The sequence below is a fragment of the Chrysemys picta genome, chromosome 19 (genome assembly GCF_011386835.1).
Source record: "Chrysemys picta bellii isolate R12L10 chromosome 19, ASM1138683v2, whole genome shotgun sequence".
NCBI classification, from domain to species: Eukaryota; Metazoa; Chordata; order Testudines; family Emydidae; genus Chrysemys; species Chrysemys picta.
This window is the reverse complement of record NC_088809.1, coordinates 1,102,564-1,119,603: the sequence shown is the minus strand read 5'-3', so window position 1 is coordinate 1,119,603 and position 17,040 is coordinate 1,102,564. Positions and strand designations below refer to the sequence as shown.

The 17,040-nt window shown below is 49.4% G+C and overlaps 1 protein-coding gene across 4 annotated transcripts in view; it reads left to right on the top strand.

Moving 5' to 3' along the window:
- SMG6 (SMG6 nonsense mediated mRNA decay factor) overlaps window positions 1–17,040 on the top strand; it is a 149,185-nt gene that overhangs the window by 1,188 nt on the left and 130,957 nt on the right. For all 4 annotated transcript variants that reach the window (XM_065573418.1, XM_024105968.3, XM_008169011.4 and 1 more), the window contains exons 2-8: window positions 2,515–4,282; window positions 7,075–7,267; window positions 8,554–8,664; window positions 9,802–9,908; window positions 11,360–11,438; window positions 13,039–13,149; window positions 14,747–14,959. In XM_065573418.1, the coding sequence (XP_065429490.1) occupies window positions 2,520–4,282; window positions 7,075–7,267; window positions 8,554–8,664; window positions 9,802–9,908; window positions 11,360–11,438; window positions 13,039–13,149; window positions 14,747–14,959 (2,577 nt within the window). In that variant the 5' untranslated portion in view covers window positions 2,515–2,519. The remainder of the gene's footprint in view (window positions 1–2,514; window positions 4,283–7,074; window positions 7,268–8,553; window positions 8,665–9,801; window positions 9,909–11,359; window positions 11,439–13,038; window positions 13,150–14,746; window positions 14,960–17,040) is intronic.

The following is a 17,040-nucleotide window of genomic DNA, read 5'->3' as shown; positions in this document are numbered from 1 at the left end:
CACTGAGTCCATGAGAAGTTAAAGTCAATAATCCGTGTATGGTATTCTGAAAGCTGCATGTCCCAGCAGAGGTATATTTGCATCCTCTTAAGTGCCTTCTGCCTGCTTCCAAGTGCAGAGCTTGCTTAGGTTGTGCTGCTGGCCAGTGGTGGCCAGTTAGGTTCTGCAGAGCCCTTGGCCTGCGTTCTCATCTTCTTTACTGGCTTCTTATGTTGTGCTTGTCACTGGTCTCCATTTCATTGCTAGTGTGGTTCATCATCCATTTCATTTTGCTGCATGGCTGCGCATTATTGCAGCAGCTTCCCACTATATCACAGTGTTCCCAAGTACTCATTCCCAGAGGTCTCTGAGTATAGCACTGCACATGTAGTAAATGAATGCCAAGAATTCCAGTCACCCTCTCTGCCATTTGCTTCCCCATCTGCAAAATGGGGTTAGGTCTTACCTGACTCATGGAGACAGGTGAAGAGAGAGTGGGTTGTAAGAGTTAATTAATTAAGGTTTGTACAGTGCTTTGAAGATGAAAACTGCTAGATAAATCCAAAGGATTACTAAAGGCAATCCGTCCCATCATCACTGCTTTCAGAATGCCCATCTCTGTTTGCTTCCCTGCAACTATTCTTGCCTTTTGCTATTGTCAGGTAGCGGCTGTAGCAGGACTTGAACGATTCTGTCTTGACAGATGCTTTCTGTGTAGCCTGTAATGTCCAAAGCATCTGTAAAATTGTCTGTAGTTTCACTCCTCTGTAAAGCACTTTGGGGATCTACTGATGAAAAGGGCGATATACAAATTAGTTGTTGTTAGTTGGATGGCATGGTGGCCCATAAGTCATTTCCCTCTGAATTTCTTGACTGGTTTTGAGCCAGCTAATGTGATCAGCAAGGCAAGTGTGTGTCTGTGTTACAGAAATGGTTAACTCTCTTTGCTCTGAAGTATTGTGAGCAGAGTGGAGCTTTGAGACTATGAATGTTGGCTTCACAGATGTCTAATTGTTTTTTATTCAAGGCTGCTTGTGATGGCGATTTGGCAGTGGGCGCCAGCTAGTGCAGCACAGAAAGCTACACTAGCTGCTTGATGATTATCTGCCGTAGTTTCCTTTAAGTTATCCCAGGCATTGCAGCTGTCAAAGTTAAAGCAATGAGAGTCAGGACTGCTGCATCTCCTCCTATCTATCCTCAAATTATTAGTCAGTGAGATTCATTTGAGACTGATCTAGAAGTGCAGCCACTACCTTGACAGTACTGTTGTTTGGTTAGAGTGAAAGCAGTTTAATACCACATGGTTTTATGGTGGTGTCACAGCAGTCAAGCTACTTCTGTTAATTTGTGTGGCGTATGAAATCCTTCAAGGAGAAACTGGGGAAGCTGAAATTCTAAAATCAAGTTTCATGCAGCTAAACAAACTGTGCCCAACTATCTAGAGGACAAGTGTCTCTAGAAAAAGTCCACCGTCATCACTCCCATTTCAGAAGCTTCTCCCATCAGTGCTCTGTCGTCATGGATGCAGTTTATCCAGTGTTCTAATGACAGAAACCTCAGAACTGTCTCTGAGGTGCCTTCATTTGTTACTGTCAATGAATTGGTTAGGCTGCTGTGGGAGGAGATTAGTGAGAGAGGATCTATGATCTCCAGTATGTTTGCTTCAGAGGGAGGTGTGTTCTTGCTTTGAGTGATTTCCCTCTGCTGGGTACTACTGAGGCCATCTTAGTGGTGGTTTTCAGTTGGTATGAAGTAGAAACCATTCTATAATATGATGTAAAACCCCAGCCAAAGATACAGATTTAATAAGAATAATGTATAATGCTGCTGCATGTGATGACATTATTTTACATAGTCTTTTTCATGTCAGTTGTGTTCTTTTAAGTACTTCTAGTATTAATATCATTGCACAGAGAGAAATGTAACGAGTTGTGGGCCCGGGAGAAAAGAAGTCTTCAGTGCTGAGTTGAAATGAGATGTATGTAAATGAGGCAGGGAAGTACAGGGAGCTGTTCCCAATGGCAAGAGCTGCAGAGGGGAAGGCACGTGTACCACCAACAGGCAGATCGGGGAGCAGAGGGTGAAATCAGGAAAACAGCAGCAACAAAACCCTTCGCTTGCACTCTGCTACGGGTCTCCCAGTGTATCTTGTCTGTTTCTTAGCTCGTAAGCTGCTTGAGGCTAAGGCTGTTTTGTACGTGTGTTCTGTACAGGGAGGGGTACGTTGGAGGTGCTTAACAAATAATAACAATATGTATCCTGAAATAAGGCCACAGGCTCAGAGTCCTAGGTTTCCTCTCTGCCTCCTGCTCTTGCATTTCTCACCCTGCTCTGTGTGATTTCACATAATACCCAGATAAAGAACTTCAGCTCTGTCTGATAGTCTCAATTTTAAAACTTCTGCCCCTCTTGGAGCCACCCTGAGACCATTAAAGACTCTTCACATTTCTCTAATGTTTCTGTCTCTCTAACTCTTATCCTGCTTTGCTGCTCCATAACTGGAATAACCCCCGACTCTTTATCTCTTCTTTACAGAGAGCATGAAGGAACTGAAGGAGCCCAGGCATCGTAAAGATAACCGGCGTCCAGACCTTGAAATCTACAAGCCTGGCCTCTCCCGGCTTAGGAACAAACACACACTATTAAAACAGGAAGCCTCAGCGTATGAAGGGACCAGATCTGAGGAATCCAAGGATGAAACTGCTAGTGACAAAGATCCTGCTGGTACTGGAGGGGGATCTCAGGTCACTGGAGATCTCAGCAAAGGTGACAGCCAGAAGCAGAATGGTCCCTCCCAGGGAAATGGAGAGATGGAAAGTAAAGCTGTTTTTCAGAGCCAAGAGAATTTGGATAAACACTCTGTCTCAGATGACTGGTGTCCCAGGATCATCAGGAGAACCAAGAAGCCGGACCAGCAGATCTATCAGCCTGGGAAACGCCTGCAGACCATTGCCAAGGAGGCAGCTAGCCAGCCAGCCAATGATGAAATTGCCAGTAAGATGGAACAGCTGAGAGTTGAAGGAGATGAAGAGACTGAAAGGGACATTGGGAAAGGCAGCAACAGCAGCAGAACTAAACTTAACAGAGAGGAGAGGGAGGGAAGCCTGACTAGTGAGGGAGTGAAAACCACAAGGGGAGAAAAAGGAAGGCAGGTAGAGCGGGCTGAGAGGGTCAGGAAATCAAGTGATGACTTGATCCAGGGGAAGCTGGGATCTACAAAGCGATACTCCCGCTCTGACAAACGGAGGAGCCGATACCGCACCTGTAGCACCAGCTCAGCAGGGAGCAACAACAGCACAGATGGAGCCCCACTGGCTGATGGGGGAAAGAAGCGACAGGAGCGGGCCAAAGAGAGAAGCCGTCCTAAAAAACAGCTCTCTGCTTCCTCCACTGACTCTCTGGAAGATGACAAAATTGGGGAGACAGAAGCATTTGGCGCCAGCAGGAATTCAGAGAGAAAGCACCGAGAGCAGAGCCGGGCTAAAAGTGAGAGTGAGTGGAGCAGCAATGGGAAGGAGGTCAAGGGAGCTCCGCGCGTCACTTTTGATAATAAGTCTGTGAACAGAGACATCCCTGTGGCGCACACAGACAAGAAAAAGCCTCCAAAGGCTTTTAATGTAAGTGACTCCATAGAGGCTGTGGAGGTGAAGGGCAGGGAGCCTCAGGGGAGAGGCCGTGGGATTCTCATCCTGCCTGCCAACACAGACCTCTCTGCCAGTGCTGCAGGCTCTCCCGAATCTACTCAGTCTGGGCCCAGGCTCCTGCTTGGTAGTGGCGGCAGCAAGGGGCCCAGAGGCCGGGGCCGTGGAGGCACTATGCGCAGGTTGTGGGATCCAAACAACCCGGACCAAAAACCTGCTCTGAAGAGCCAGACCTCACAGCTTCATTTTCTAGATACTGATGATGAAGTGAGTCCCACTTCCTGGGGGGATGCACGCCAGTCACAGGCCTCCTACTACAAATTTCAGAATTCTGACAACCCCTATTATTACCCAAGTCCAAAAGGCCAAAGTCCTCAGTATCCTTATGGAGGGTATTCTTTGCCATATCAGATGGGCCCCAATAACAGTGTTTACCCAGGAGCTTACTACCCCGGATATCCAGGCCAGTCAGGGCAGTATATCTGCAGCCCCCTCCCCTCTGCCCCTTTGAGTCCTGAGATGGAACAGCAGATGAGGAACATACAGCAGCAGGAGCTCAGCAAACTCCTCCGAGAGGCTGGGAACCAGGAACAGCAGCTCAGCAACCTGCTTTCCAGAGACCGCATCAGCCCTGAGGGTCTTGAGAAGATGGCACAACTGAGGTTTGAAGCTTTCACTTTGGGCTATGCTGTGTCGGGCTGGGGGAGGGGATGAGCTACAGCATCATCCCCATTGGGTAAATGTTTGCAGAAATACCACCCTCAAATGTTTGATATGTCCTTGGGCACTTGCTTGAAAGGGACTGGGCACGGCCCAGCTACACTCCAGAGCGGCGGGGGGTGGCTGCCTAGCATGTGGCAAGCCATGTCTGCAGTTGTGCTAACGGGTTTGTGGGTAACTGAGTGAAGAAAACCCAGGGAGAACCTTTGCTTCCACTGGCTGTGCAGAAGCAGCCTTGTAAATGGGTAGGTGGCCTGACGTTGGAAAGGCACAGGCAGCAGCTCTCTGGGCTGGTGGCTAAGTCTCAGCTTTTTATAGTTAGAGAATCGCATTGCTATGAGGAGAGGAGTGGGGCTGCTGGAGTGCCTCCTGGCTCTGGAGCGTTTCCGGGCCTGGTGGTGGCTGGGAGGTGAGCGACTGCAAGCCCTGACTTACATGCTCTCAGCCATTCTGGTAAGATGACTGTGTCCCTGGTCTCTGTCCAGCAGGCTTTGCATTCCAAGTCTGATCCACAAGACAGTCTGTTATATTCATTTACTATCTGTTTGATTGTGTGTGCCTCTGGGCAGGGACCACACATCTGGTATTCTTTCTGGGGGGTTCTGGTGCTATATAATGATGTAATAATGCTGGCAGTTTTAGAACTGAGTAGAGCCTCTCAGTGCTGACATTGTTAAACTCTGTGCCCTCCAGTGGGAATGGCCTGATGCTGCCACATAGTGAGGAAGAAATGAAATTGGCACCCTTGTAGTTAGCTTCATGACAGCAACAGCTCCTGCTCTCCAGCTTCCATGTTCACTCAGTGACCTCCTTGTTTCCAGGGCTTCTCTGGTGACTTGTTTTCATAGCTGACAGCAGCAGGTTCAGCAAGTGAATTAATTTCTAGACCTATCATGTGTTTTCCGGACTCTCACAATCCAAGCTCCATGGAGGGACGTAACAGGACTTTGCTATGTTTTACTGCAGATAGCACTAGCTATTCCAGGGCATCTTAAAGGACCATCCTTGAGACAGCAGTTGCAGCAGCACCTTATCTGTTGTCAAACTGCCTGAAGATGCTAGTGGTAATATGTCCATATTTCTGGGCCAAGCATCCCAGCTGTACAGCTCACTTATGTGCAGAAAAGACTGTATCAAATATTTGGTGGTAGTCCTGTCTGCGGAGGCAAATAGAAGTGTGATGACAAGTTACAGTGTGCTTCACAGAGAGCATACGTAGGATATAGCAGAGGGGGCAAATGGTCATGTGTCAAGGAGAATGACTGTGCATGGGTGGCCTGGGAGTGTGGCGGCTCAGAGCCGGATCTGATTGGGAGTCCTAGGCCAAGGAGAAGAGATGGCATGGATCACTCTGTCGTCATTCTTCCTGCTGAGTGTTTTCAAAGGCATCCTCCCTGGGAACCCCTTTACCTGTGTGTTGTCTGGCTTCCCTGACTTGGCTGAAGTGTAGCTTCACGTTTACCAGTCTCGGGAGGGGAGGGAAATGGGACTGTTGGTCTGAAGGTTGCTGCTGTTTTGTGGTTCAGAGGGCTATATGGAAGTGCTTTGGGTTAGTCTGTAAAAACTAACAATAGCCAAGAATCACAGCTACTCTAGCCTGTACTCTGTGGGGCATGCGGAGGGGTCTGTGGCCAGGGTGAGACCCTGCTTTTTCTGCCTCCTTGGTCTCTTAGTCACTGGTTTTTGTTACTGACTTATAGATTTTGACAATGAGTCACTTAACCAAGCTACAATATATACTGAGCTGTTTTTGCCTCTCCTCACAAACAAGTTCCTCCAGTCCCAGTAAAGGAACACAATTAGCTAAGGTGGGCCAACAAGGTAAAATTGGAGCAGTGGGCTGACGATGAGCAAAGGAAATGTAGACTGAACGTCAGAGCAACCTTCCTGACAGCGGGATCATCTCCCAAGGGCTGTGGAGTCATTTACAGCTGGAATGGTCCAAGCTCTAGAGAACATAATGTAGGGAACAGTTCTGCTCTGGCCATTGGAGAGCTGTGGGGGAGGACCCGGATTTCTATGACAGTGAGTCTCTTTCTCATCTTCCCCCCTTTTATATGGTCGACCTGGGGAGGTGTAGCATTCCCAGATGCAGTTAAGCACAGAGAAATGAAGAGGGGTGGGGAATAGAGACAAAGGGAATAAAGTCTCTGTTTTTGTCATGAATTTGTGACTTATTTTTGGTTGGGAGGAGGGGAGATTGGTGCACCCTTCTTTCCATGGTAGGACTTTCCCTGCCCTCTAGATCTCTTTCCCTCGCCTGCACAGATAAATTTAGTGCTCAGAATGAACAGGTATTTGGGGGCTAAGGCAGCAGGGGGGAAGGGCTTCTGTGCATTGGATCGTCATTGAAAGTCTGTACATTCCCCTCTCAGTACCAAGATTCACTCCTGCCTGGGAGATCCCAGCAATGAGGCTGTGGCAGGAGCACTCTCTCTCTCCGACAGGCCAGAAGGAACAGAGAGAGGCTCCTTTCACACTCGCCCTCCTGCACTGGGAGAAGTGTGTGACTGCAACTGTTCAGATGGCTCTGCAGGAGTGTACTGGTGAGGGGATTTATTTGCTGTCTAATGGAACAGTGAGAGGTTGCTGGCATCTCGTTCTTGTGTTGGATGGGGAAGTAGCGGGCAGTTCAGCAAATGTTCCCTGGCAGCTCTGAGTCTGCGCTCGAACTAGCACAGCGGGGCAGAGCTGTTCAGTTGCTGTTGTGTCAGCTGTTGTCTGTGTCTCCTAGAGCAGAGATGCTGCAACTGTATGAACGATGCATCCTCATGGATATTGAGTTCTCCGATAACCAGAATGTGGATCAGCTGCTCTGGAAGAACGCCTTCTATCAGGTGATTGAGAAATTCCGGCAGCTCCTCAAGGATCCGCTAGGGGAGAACGGGCAGGAAATTCGGAACAAACTGCTTCAGCTTCTCGATGAGGTAAGAAGAGAAACGTGGAAGTGCTTTCTAGTTGTTAGAACAGGGCTGTGGTGAGTCAGCACACCTAGATTCTGTTCCAGTTCTGCACGGCCTTGGCAGATCACTTCTCTTCTTCATGGCTTGTCTATGTGAGACACTTGCACCAGTTTAACTAAGGGTAGGTCTACACTGCATGTTCCTTTCAGCGGTGTGTAGTGTACATATGCATATAGCCTCACTAGCACAGGTATAAGTAGCAGTGTAGCTGGCGAGACATAGCTTAGACACGTACAGACATGCCTGAAGAGTCGGGGTACGTACACGAGTACATGCTCTACACCACTCTCTACTTGCCCAGCCGTGCCTCCGTGCCATGTAATGTCTGGCTGCCTCCCCACTGCTAAGGCTTTTCCCTGCTGCAGGAAAAGTTTGGGGGTGGGCAAAGGCTCTGGTGGGGGGGAGGCAGCAGCTCCCCACTTCTGAAGCCTGCTGGAGCCTTCCCCGGCCATGGGGAAAAGCTCTGCCCTCTGCTACCCCTCGTGGAGCCCTGCCCGGCTATGGGGAAAGGCTGTGGTGGCTTTTTGCTGCTGAAGCCTGTCCCTGCAGACTGAAAAGTGTCCAGCAGCAGGGAAAGATTCTAGTAGGGGTGAGTTGCTGCAGGCTTTTCCCACTATCTCCCCTCTTCCAGAGCGTTTCACTGACTCACGTAGCTACACACTGTGGTGTGAACTCGGCTGCTTTTTACTGTGGCATGGTGCGTAGTCTAGACGTAGCTTAGAGGTGTGATTTTAAATTGATGTAGTTAAACTAATGCAACAGCTGTGTGGACCCTCTTGTTTATTATGGTTTAAGCCAGGCTTGATTTGTTTTGGCTTAAGTCAGTTAGGAGTTAGTTTAAAATAAACCAAAATAAGCCTAGTTTAAACTGAACTAAATAAGGGCATTCACAGACTTTTCTACTGATTGAATTACATTGGTTTAAATCACACCTTTAATTAAACCACTGCACCTTTCTGCTGGAGACAAGGCCTTTGTTTCCCTACCTATACAGTGAGATAATACTGATCTGCTTCCCAAAGATGTCATTGTTAGATGCTTTTAGATCCCTGGATGACAGATCCTAAAAGAAGGCAATTTTTTTTTTTTTTTTTAAAGAAACAAATCCCCAGGGAGCGGGCTCTCTTCTGCCTTCCACCCAGCAGTGCTGGCTGTGAGCGAGCTGGGCTCTCCCAGCTGTGGCTGGCAGACCTTGCTTTTGTACTCACGATCACTGAGGGACATCCTGTTTGTCTGCTTGTTTGTTTCAGGGCACTATTTTCTTTGACAATTTGCTTCAGAAGCTGCAGGTGTCATACCAGTTCAAACTGGAGGATTATATGGATGGGATGGCCATTCGCAGCAAGCCCTTGCGGAAGATGGTAAGTAGGCTTTCCTTCCAGGACATGATGTCTCCCATGAGAGCTCTGAGCCCTCTCTGATGAAATATCTATCATGGCATCCTCAGGAGGTGGGTAGCTCTTTATGCCGATAACATCATGTTCTCAGGAATATTTGCTCAGTTGTTCTGATAACCCAGAGTTAAACAGCTCCAGTGTGTTTATTGGTCCCATTTCTTTGCAAAGGAGAAGAATTTTTCCCTGCCCCAGCACTAAGACCAGGGCTGGGAGAGGGAGCAGGTGTTAGAAAGAACCATGACCAGTGCCTCGTTTATTGAACATCCTCTTTGTATCTCTGTTGAGGCCAGGTCAGTGATGGGAGACAGAAGGGCAGTGCCGCTTGTGTGCGACCTAGTAGCAGGTCAGCCCTGGGCAGTGGAGCAGGAGCGGGGTCACCTAGCAAGCTCCGTTTCCAAGTGGGGAGCTGTCCACATCACAACTATCCCCTGATAGGCAGTCTCAGCAGAGAGCACAAGGCCTGAATGAGCCACGGAGCCTGCACAGGGCAGGGGTAGGGCATGTTTTGGGGAGGGGAGCTTGTTCAGCATGTGCAGCAACAGCACATGTGCAATGAGAAAATAAGTCTTTCTTACAGCACCTTTCACAAGAACTCTGTCACGGAGTGTGGGGGACACAAGGCCCTGCACCCCCGGCTTCCTGCGATTCACCATGACTCTCAGCCAGCCAGTAAAGCAGAAGGTTTATTTAGACGACAGGAACACAGTCCAGGACAGGTCTTGCAGGCACAAACAACAGGATCCCCCCCCAATTAGGTGCATCTTGGGGTCCCAGGGCACCACAGCCTCCTTGGGGGGTCAGAGCCCCGTCTGCCTCCCAGCCATTCCACCAGCCAGCTCTGAAACTCTCCCTCCAGCATCTCCTCCCCCAAGCCTTTGTTCAGTTTCCTGGGCAAAGGTGTCACCTGGCCTCTAACCCCTTCCTGGGTTCTCACATTACATGCTCAGGTATCCTCCCTTGGCCAGTCTCCCATCCCCCAATGCAGACCATCCCCAGTTCGTCACAAACTCCAGCTAAACAGCAACCCCCGTCTCCCTGGCGGCGCGTGATGAGCAATGGCCGCAGAGTTTGCATAGCATGGATTGAACGTTTCTTTTCAAGGTGAAGTACGCGCTGATCAGTGCCCAGAGGTGTATGATTTGCCAGGGGGACATTTGCCGGTACAGGGAGCAAGCGAATGACACAGCAAACTATGGGAAAGCACGCAGGTAATGTACCCTCCCCCTCAACCTTAAGCAGAGCTATTACCGTACCTAGCTACAAGGGCATCACCTCATTTCACACCCAGTTATGCCTGTGGCCAATGCAGACCTTCCATGCTTCCCATTTGATTACTGTCCAACAAGATTAAAGGATGCAGGGGTTGTTGGACGGACTAATCTGCCACCTAAGAAGCACTCTTGTTTGGCTGATGGATTCTGCCCCCTGTCAGGGAGTGTTAATGTGGAAGCTGTGCTGTGCTGGTCTCTGAAGTGATGGTGGTGCAGACTGTTGGGTCTGACAGTGTGGCTGGCTTGTTTTCTGCTGAACTCCTGCTGACTGCTTCTCACCAGTGGAGGTTCTCACATCCATGTGTTCTGGCTGCAGCATGATTTGGTGGCACCTGTTGGCTCTTGTCACTCTATTTTTGCCTGTGATAAATGCCCTCTTCTGATCAGGGCTGTATGCAAGGCAAAGCCCAGCATGTAGGGCAGATAATGTGGCATTGGTCGTGAGGAGCAAAGAGAGCAGAGCCCTAAAGCATAGCAGGGCTTTTCTGTAAGGGACAATGTGCAGAGCAGGGGAACTAGATTAGCCACTGCAGCTTTCTGACTTTTTTGGAAACCTTCTGCCTGGTGTTCTTGTGGAACTCTTCTGTGTGGGGTGAGGGAGGGGAATAGGAGGCTCACCCCCATCTGACCAGCCCTGTCCCTGGGACAGGGGCATGTGGAATAGACTGGTGTACACTGATGTGCAGATACATCCGCTAGGGAATGTAAAATAAAGGGCAAACTACCATTCCAATCAGGTCCTTTCCTCCGGGGTAGCTTTACCATCACAAAAGGATTCAAAACAGTACAAAACACGTGGTCCCAGCCAGCAGAGTCCTTTTCAGCTTCCACTGGGTAGCCTTACCTGGTTCCTTCCAGGGATAGCTCAGTGGTTTGAGCATTGGCCTGCTGAACCTGGGGTTGAGAGTTCAATCCTTGAGGGGGGCATTTAGGGATCTGGGGCAAAAATCTATCTGGGGATTGGTCCTGCTTTGAGCAGAGGATTGGGCTAGATGAACTCCTGAGGTCCCTTCTAACCCTGATATTCTATGATTCCTGCTGGGTGCCCCGGGAGATACTTCCCTCGTCTTCTTCAGAGTGAGCGAGGAGCATTCCTTGTCCTCATCTGCAGCAGGCAGTCACACGACACTTCGTCTGCTGGTCCCTCTCCATCGTGTGCCCGTCTGGAGATTACAACTCTCAAAGGGACTTAACAGGGCTGTAGCAGATGTGCTGGCTGCGCATGCGCTCACAGGCCCTGGCCACTTGGGCAGAGAGCCTGCCCTCCTTGGATGTGCCGGTGATGAAAGGGGCCCCAAATGAAGGGAAGGATTCTCTGTGTTGTTGTTAATGGTCTGGTTCTCTGCAGTGTCTTGCCAGTCACCTGCTGTGTCTCTCTCTCCACTCAGTTGGTATCTGAAGGCTCAGCACATTGCCCCCAAAAATGGCCGTCCATATAATCAGTTGGCTCTGCTGGCTATCTACACGGTAAGAGCCTCTCTGTGCATGTGGGACCAGATGCGGTGTGGCCTCTTGGGTGATAGAGGATGTCCTTCCTGGGGAGGTGGCTGTGTGGGGGGAGGGCCTGTAGCATGCTTGTCACCAAATGATGGGGCTGTGCTATGAATGATGAGGGCACCGTAGGTAAAAGGGACATGTAGTCAGATATGGGCAACAGGAGCTCTAGTCCTTGGCCTGTCTGCAGCTCTTGGGCCTGGGGTAGTTACAGCTCAGTTGCATGCTGTGTTTTGAGAGTTTATAGTGTAAGTCTGAATTTGGTGCCCAGAGTTCTAACCAAAGGAACCTTTCTAGCCACATGTGCCACATTTCTGTACCCCGCAAGGGTCTGCTAGAGTTTAGTGTGTGAAAGTGGCTGGCAGGCTACCCTTTGTCCTGCCTGATCCCACCCCTGAGGACCCAGTCCCTGTCCTAGTGAGCTCACATTCTAAACAGTCCTGTCCTGAACCTGCTGGCTGTGGGCTGGGGAAAGACACAGGGCAGCGTGTTCATTGGGGACGTTAGCAGGCAGGTTTTTAGGGCTGCAGTTGGGGTAGGTTTTGCCAGCGAGGTGGTTCTTCTGTCTGGCTTGTTAATCCTTCTGGGAAGAGGGAGGCTTTTGGAAAGGGTGTATTTGATGGCAGCCAGTGGAAGTGTCAGGCCAGAGTGGAGGGATCAGTGACCAAACGTCTGCTGAAATGCATGAGCTCTGAAATATGCCATGTTAAAACAGAATAGCTGAAAATTGCTTCCTCTGTCACCCAGAGCAGGGTTCAGAGATGTGTTTCCCTGACTCGGAGCACCCTGACTCGGAGCAGCGTGCGGAGCCACTGAGTTCTGTGCTGTGGGTGTCTGTGTGGCTGTCAATTTTCAGGAGAAACTCTAATTCCGAGTGGGTCTTGGCGGGTACAAAGCCTTTTGGTAATGACCCGCACAAATAGCTCTGGTCCCTGCTGCAGCAGAGGAGATGCTGACTGGAAGGATAGTCCAGTAGTTATGGCATTAGCCTGGGGCTTGGAGTCTTGGGTTCAGCTCCCAGCACCACCTCAGAGTTTCTGTGTGACCCGGGGCAAGTCCTTTAGTCTCTCTGGGCCTTGGTTTGTAAGATGGGTAGAAGAGCATTTCCTTACCTTACAGGGATGTGAAGAGGATTGTGAGGTGCTTAGATACAATGGGAATGGGGGGAAAGCAAATCCCATAGACAGACAGACTTGCAGTGTGAGGGACAGTGTGAGGTTGGGACTTTGTCGATACTCTCTACGGTCACCAACTAAACCGGTCCATTTCAGTGCCAGGTTCACTGGGCCTGTGGCCTTTGGGCGGATGTTTTATCTGCACTCCCCAAGGTGCATGGAGGCTTGGACTTGGTGCCGGTGGCTGCAGGTAAATGTGTTCTCCTGGGGAGAGTCCAAGGCCGCATGGCATCTGGGATGTGCTTTGGAAGCAGGATATGGCTGCTCTGTTTTTAGCTGTGAATGACAGTCTGCACTTGTGGGTGTGCAAGAAGGTACAGGGTGACGAGGGGCCTGGGGTTGGGCTCATACGGCACTCTCCAGAGTGACGTGTTGTGTCTCTGGTTGTGTTTCTGCAGAGGAGGAAGCTGGATGCTGTGTACTATTACATGCGCAGCCTGGCTGCCAGCAACCCCATCCTCACAGCCAAGGAGAGCCTCATGAGCCTGTTTGAAGAGACAAAACGCAAGGTGAGTCTTGGTGCGGGGCTGCCTGATGCTGCAGGTGCTGCTGCTCCCTCCTTGATGGTGCCTCCTGCCATGTCCTGCAGGTTCTTCCTGACGAGTGCTAGGGGTGTATTGCTCTAGCCCTGGGACATGCTGAAGGTGCTCTCATGGATTGGTAACTGGTTAAAAAACAGGAAACAAAGTGTAGGTATAAATGGTCAGCTCTCAGACTGGAGAGAGGTAAATAGTGGTGTCCCCCAGGGGTCTGTACTGGGCCCAGTCCTATTCAACATATTCATCAATGATCTGGGAAAAGGGGTAAACAGAGAGGTGGGAAAATTTGCAGATGATACAAAATTACTAAAGATAGTTAAGACCCAGGCAGACTGTGAAGAGCTCCAAAGGGATCTCTCAAAACTGGGTGACTGGGCAACAAAATGGCAGATGAAATTTAATGTTGATAAATGCAAAGTAATGCACATTGGAAAACATAATCCCAACTATACGTATAAAATGATGGGATCTAAGTTAGCTGTTACCACTCAAGAAAGAGATCTTGGAGTCATTGTGGGTAGTTCTCTGAAAACATCCACTCAATGTGCAGCGGCAGTCAAAAAAGCAAACAGAATGCTGGGAATAATTAAGAAAGGGATAGATAATAGGACACAAAATATCATGTTGCCTCTATATAAACCCATGGTACGCCCACATCTTGAATACTGTGTGCAGATGTGGTGGTCCCCATCTCAAAAAATATATATTGGAAAAGGTTCAGAAAAAGGCAACAAAAATGCTTAGGGGAATGGAACTGCTTCTGTATGAGGAGAGATTAATAAGACTGGGACTTTTCAGCTTGGAAAAGAAACAGCTAAGGGGAGATATAATTGAGGTCTATAAAATCATGACTGGTTTAGAGAAAGTAGATAAGAAAGTGTTGCTTACTACTTCTCATAACACAAGAACTAGGGGTCACCAAATTAAATTAATAGGCAGCAGGTTTAAAACAAATAAAAGGAAGTATTTCTTCACACAATGCACAGTCAACCTGTGGAACTCCTTGCCAGAGGATGTTGTGAAGGCCAAGACCATAACAGAGTTCAAAAAAAAACTAGATAAGTTCATGGAGGATAGGTCCATCAATGGCTGTTAGCCTGGATGGGCAGGATGGTGAAAGTTGCCCCAGTTCCTAGTGAGACAGGGATCCACCTCATTACAGTCACCACCATCCTACTTGGCGTGCTAGTCGGTGGGTTTATCAAATAAGTCAAGAGTTCAGGTGGGCCATGGAGACTGAGCTCCCCTCCTCTCCTCTTCTGAGAGGTGGACGCTCCAGATCAGAGGTGTGACAGGTTGGCAGTGCACTGCTCGTGCTGTGTAGGTGTTTTGTGGCTAGATAAAGTCTTTCAAACTCCTGGACACTCAATCTAGCATCTTTCACCAGTGCTGAGGTTACTAAACACCAGCAGCCAAACAACAGAGCAGGCAGCGAGCTGCTGTGCTTTGCAAGCTGGGGGAACTGCTGGCTTCTGACAGATTCTTTTCCCGGTAAATGAAATGACAACTTACTTTTCCTGAGCCATGATCCCAGAGGTTTCTGAATCTCTCTGTCTTGTCTGCACAGGCTGAGCAGATGGAACAAAAGCAGCATCAGGTGCTGGAACTGAGCCCCAGCAGATGGGGGAAGGGCAAGAAGTCCACATTCCGACAAGTTGGAGATGACGCCACTCGGCTGGAGATCTGGATTCATCCCTCCCACCCCCGCTGCTCCCATGGCCATGAATCCGGCAGGGAGTCTGAGCAGGACAACGGGCTTGGGAACCTCAGCCCCAGTGATGTGAGTTCTGTGGAATACTGCTGTTGTCTTTGGTGTCATATGTTTGGAATGCAATTGAATGACACTGCATCTAGTTTGCTTTCTTGTTGCTAAATATTCCAGTGTTTTGGCTTCTCTTATGCCAGCAGTGCCCGGGTCAGGCTAAGGAGCTGGTGACCTTGTGCTTCTTGTGTTTAAGGCATGTTGTTATCACCTATTCTTTGATAACATGTGGTCATGTTGCTGTTCGTGGAATTGTAAAGAGACAGATGGAAGAGGCAGCAAAAAGCTTCCACTGAGGGGCTTTAATTTAGGTGACACAAAGAGATGGGAAATGGGGAGGTCGGCAGTTAGGAGCTGTGGATTGCTGGTGATCCTCCAGCCTTTGGGGCTTTTCCTGGAAATGGGACATTTTTCCCTAGAGCCACCTGGTCGGAGTCGTGCTCAGGGAGGGTGAAAGGCAGGGATTTAACTTCTATTGTAGGTGTAGTATGTGTGTTGTTTATTGTGCTGGAAGCCAGATACTTTCCTTTCCTCTTGCAAGGGAAAGACTAAACCAAAGGCATCTCTCACAGGTCCCATCTCTGTCCCTAGCAAGGGTGAGTCTCTGTGAGTCAGATATGGCCCATGCATTTGTAAGCTGAACAAGCCAATTGTTAGGAGGTCACCTGCTTGGAGCTTTGTCTTTCTCTAGGAATGCAGACATGTTCTTGGCATATCTTGCATGCAGGAGACCTTGCATAAGAGCTCTGAGCAGCCTCTCCGGAGACAGCTGCAAGGGGATACCTGACTAGGGGTGGGAGACATGTTCTTCACACAGGGTAGGGCCAAGACCTCCACAAAGATCGTTTCGTTATTAGAACTGGTTTGTTGTCTTCAGCTGCACTAAGCATATTGTAGCCTCGTTCTGCTTATGGCGTTGCTACGCCCCTTCTGAAATGCAGCTCGCTGACAATGTCAGCACAGATTGGGGGCCTGTTTTTCTTCTTAGACTTGGATTGATGCATGTGCTTGAAACACAAGGCCGGGGAATGGCTTTTCCCACCGGCCTGTGTTCTCTGTTGCTGCCAGAGATACAGAAGTGAAAGTGAGGAGAGCTAAGAAGGCAAGAACATCTTACACCAGGATCAGTGCATGAAGTTCTTCTGTTTTTGCTCCTTCATTCTTTCCTCTGTTGTCATCCTCATTTGTGTATGCCCCGGCTCTTTCCACTAGCATAGTGACTACAAGGGGGTTGAGGAGTGCTCTGTCTTGCCACTATGTGGTGCTGTTTCTCCTCCTAATGAGGTTGTGCCAAGCACAGAGGAGAGTCAATGCTGACCTAAGAGAACATCAGTCCTTGATCACATGAAGCAGGAACACAAGTTCACTGAAGGGGCGGGGAGACAACCGCTGTCCTAGAGGAACATGTGCCAGGATTTTGGATGCTCTTTTATAGACTAATCTAAACTGTTTCGTTGTCTCCTGTGTTGCCTTCCCCACCAGCTTTAGCACTAGGCAAGGTTGGAGCTAAGCAGTGTTCTCTCCTCTGTGCTGACTCTGGTGTGCTGGGACCATGCGTACATGAGGCACCTACTTCACCACATGCTCCCAATCTGGGGAAGCGGTATTTAATTTCTGGACAAGAGCAGGCGAGGGAGAGGGGAAAGTCCCCTCACTCAAGGATTGAGTGTAATACTGTAAAATAGCTGTTATATAAGGCCCAGGGAATTGGGGAAGAGATTCCGATTCCTGAGCCTTTCTTGTCTAGGTGCTACTTCAAATCCAGTCAAGGCAGTGGTGACTGAAAATGGTTATCCTGAGTCTGTTCCCTGGGATCCTGTTGTCTGCATCGTTGGACCCTGGTTGGCATGCTCAGCAGAGAGGCCACGTACTGAGTGTTTGTTCTCTGGACAGGAAACGTATGCTAGCACTGACGTGTGTTCTGTATGTTATTGAGCAGGGGACTCTGCTCAGCTTCGCACTCCCTCCGTGCGTGCCTTGGGCCAGTCACTTCCCTCTCTGTGCCTTCCTTTCCCATTCTGTAGAATGGGGATAATGACACCAGCCTCGGGGGGGGGGGAGGCTGGCCATCGGGTTAGTAAAGCCCTTTGGCTGAGACC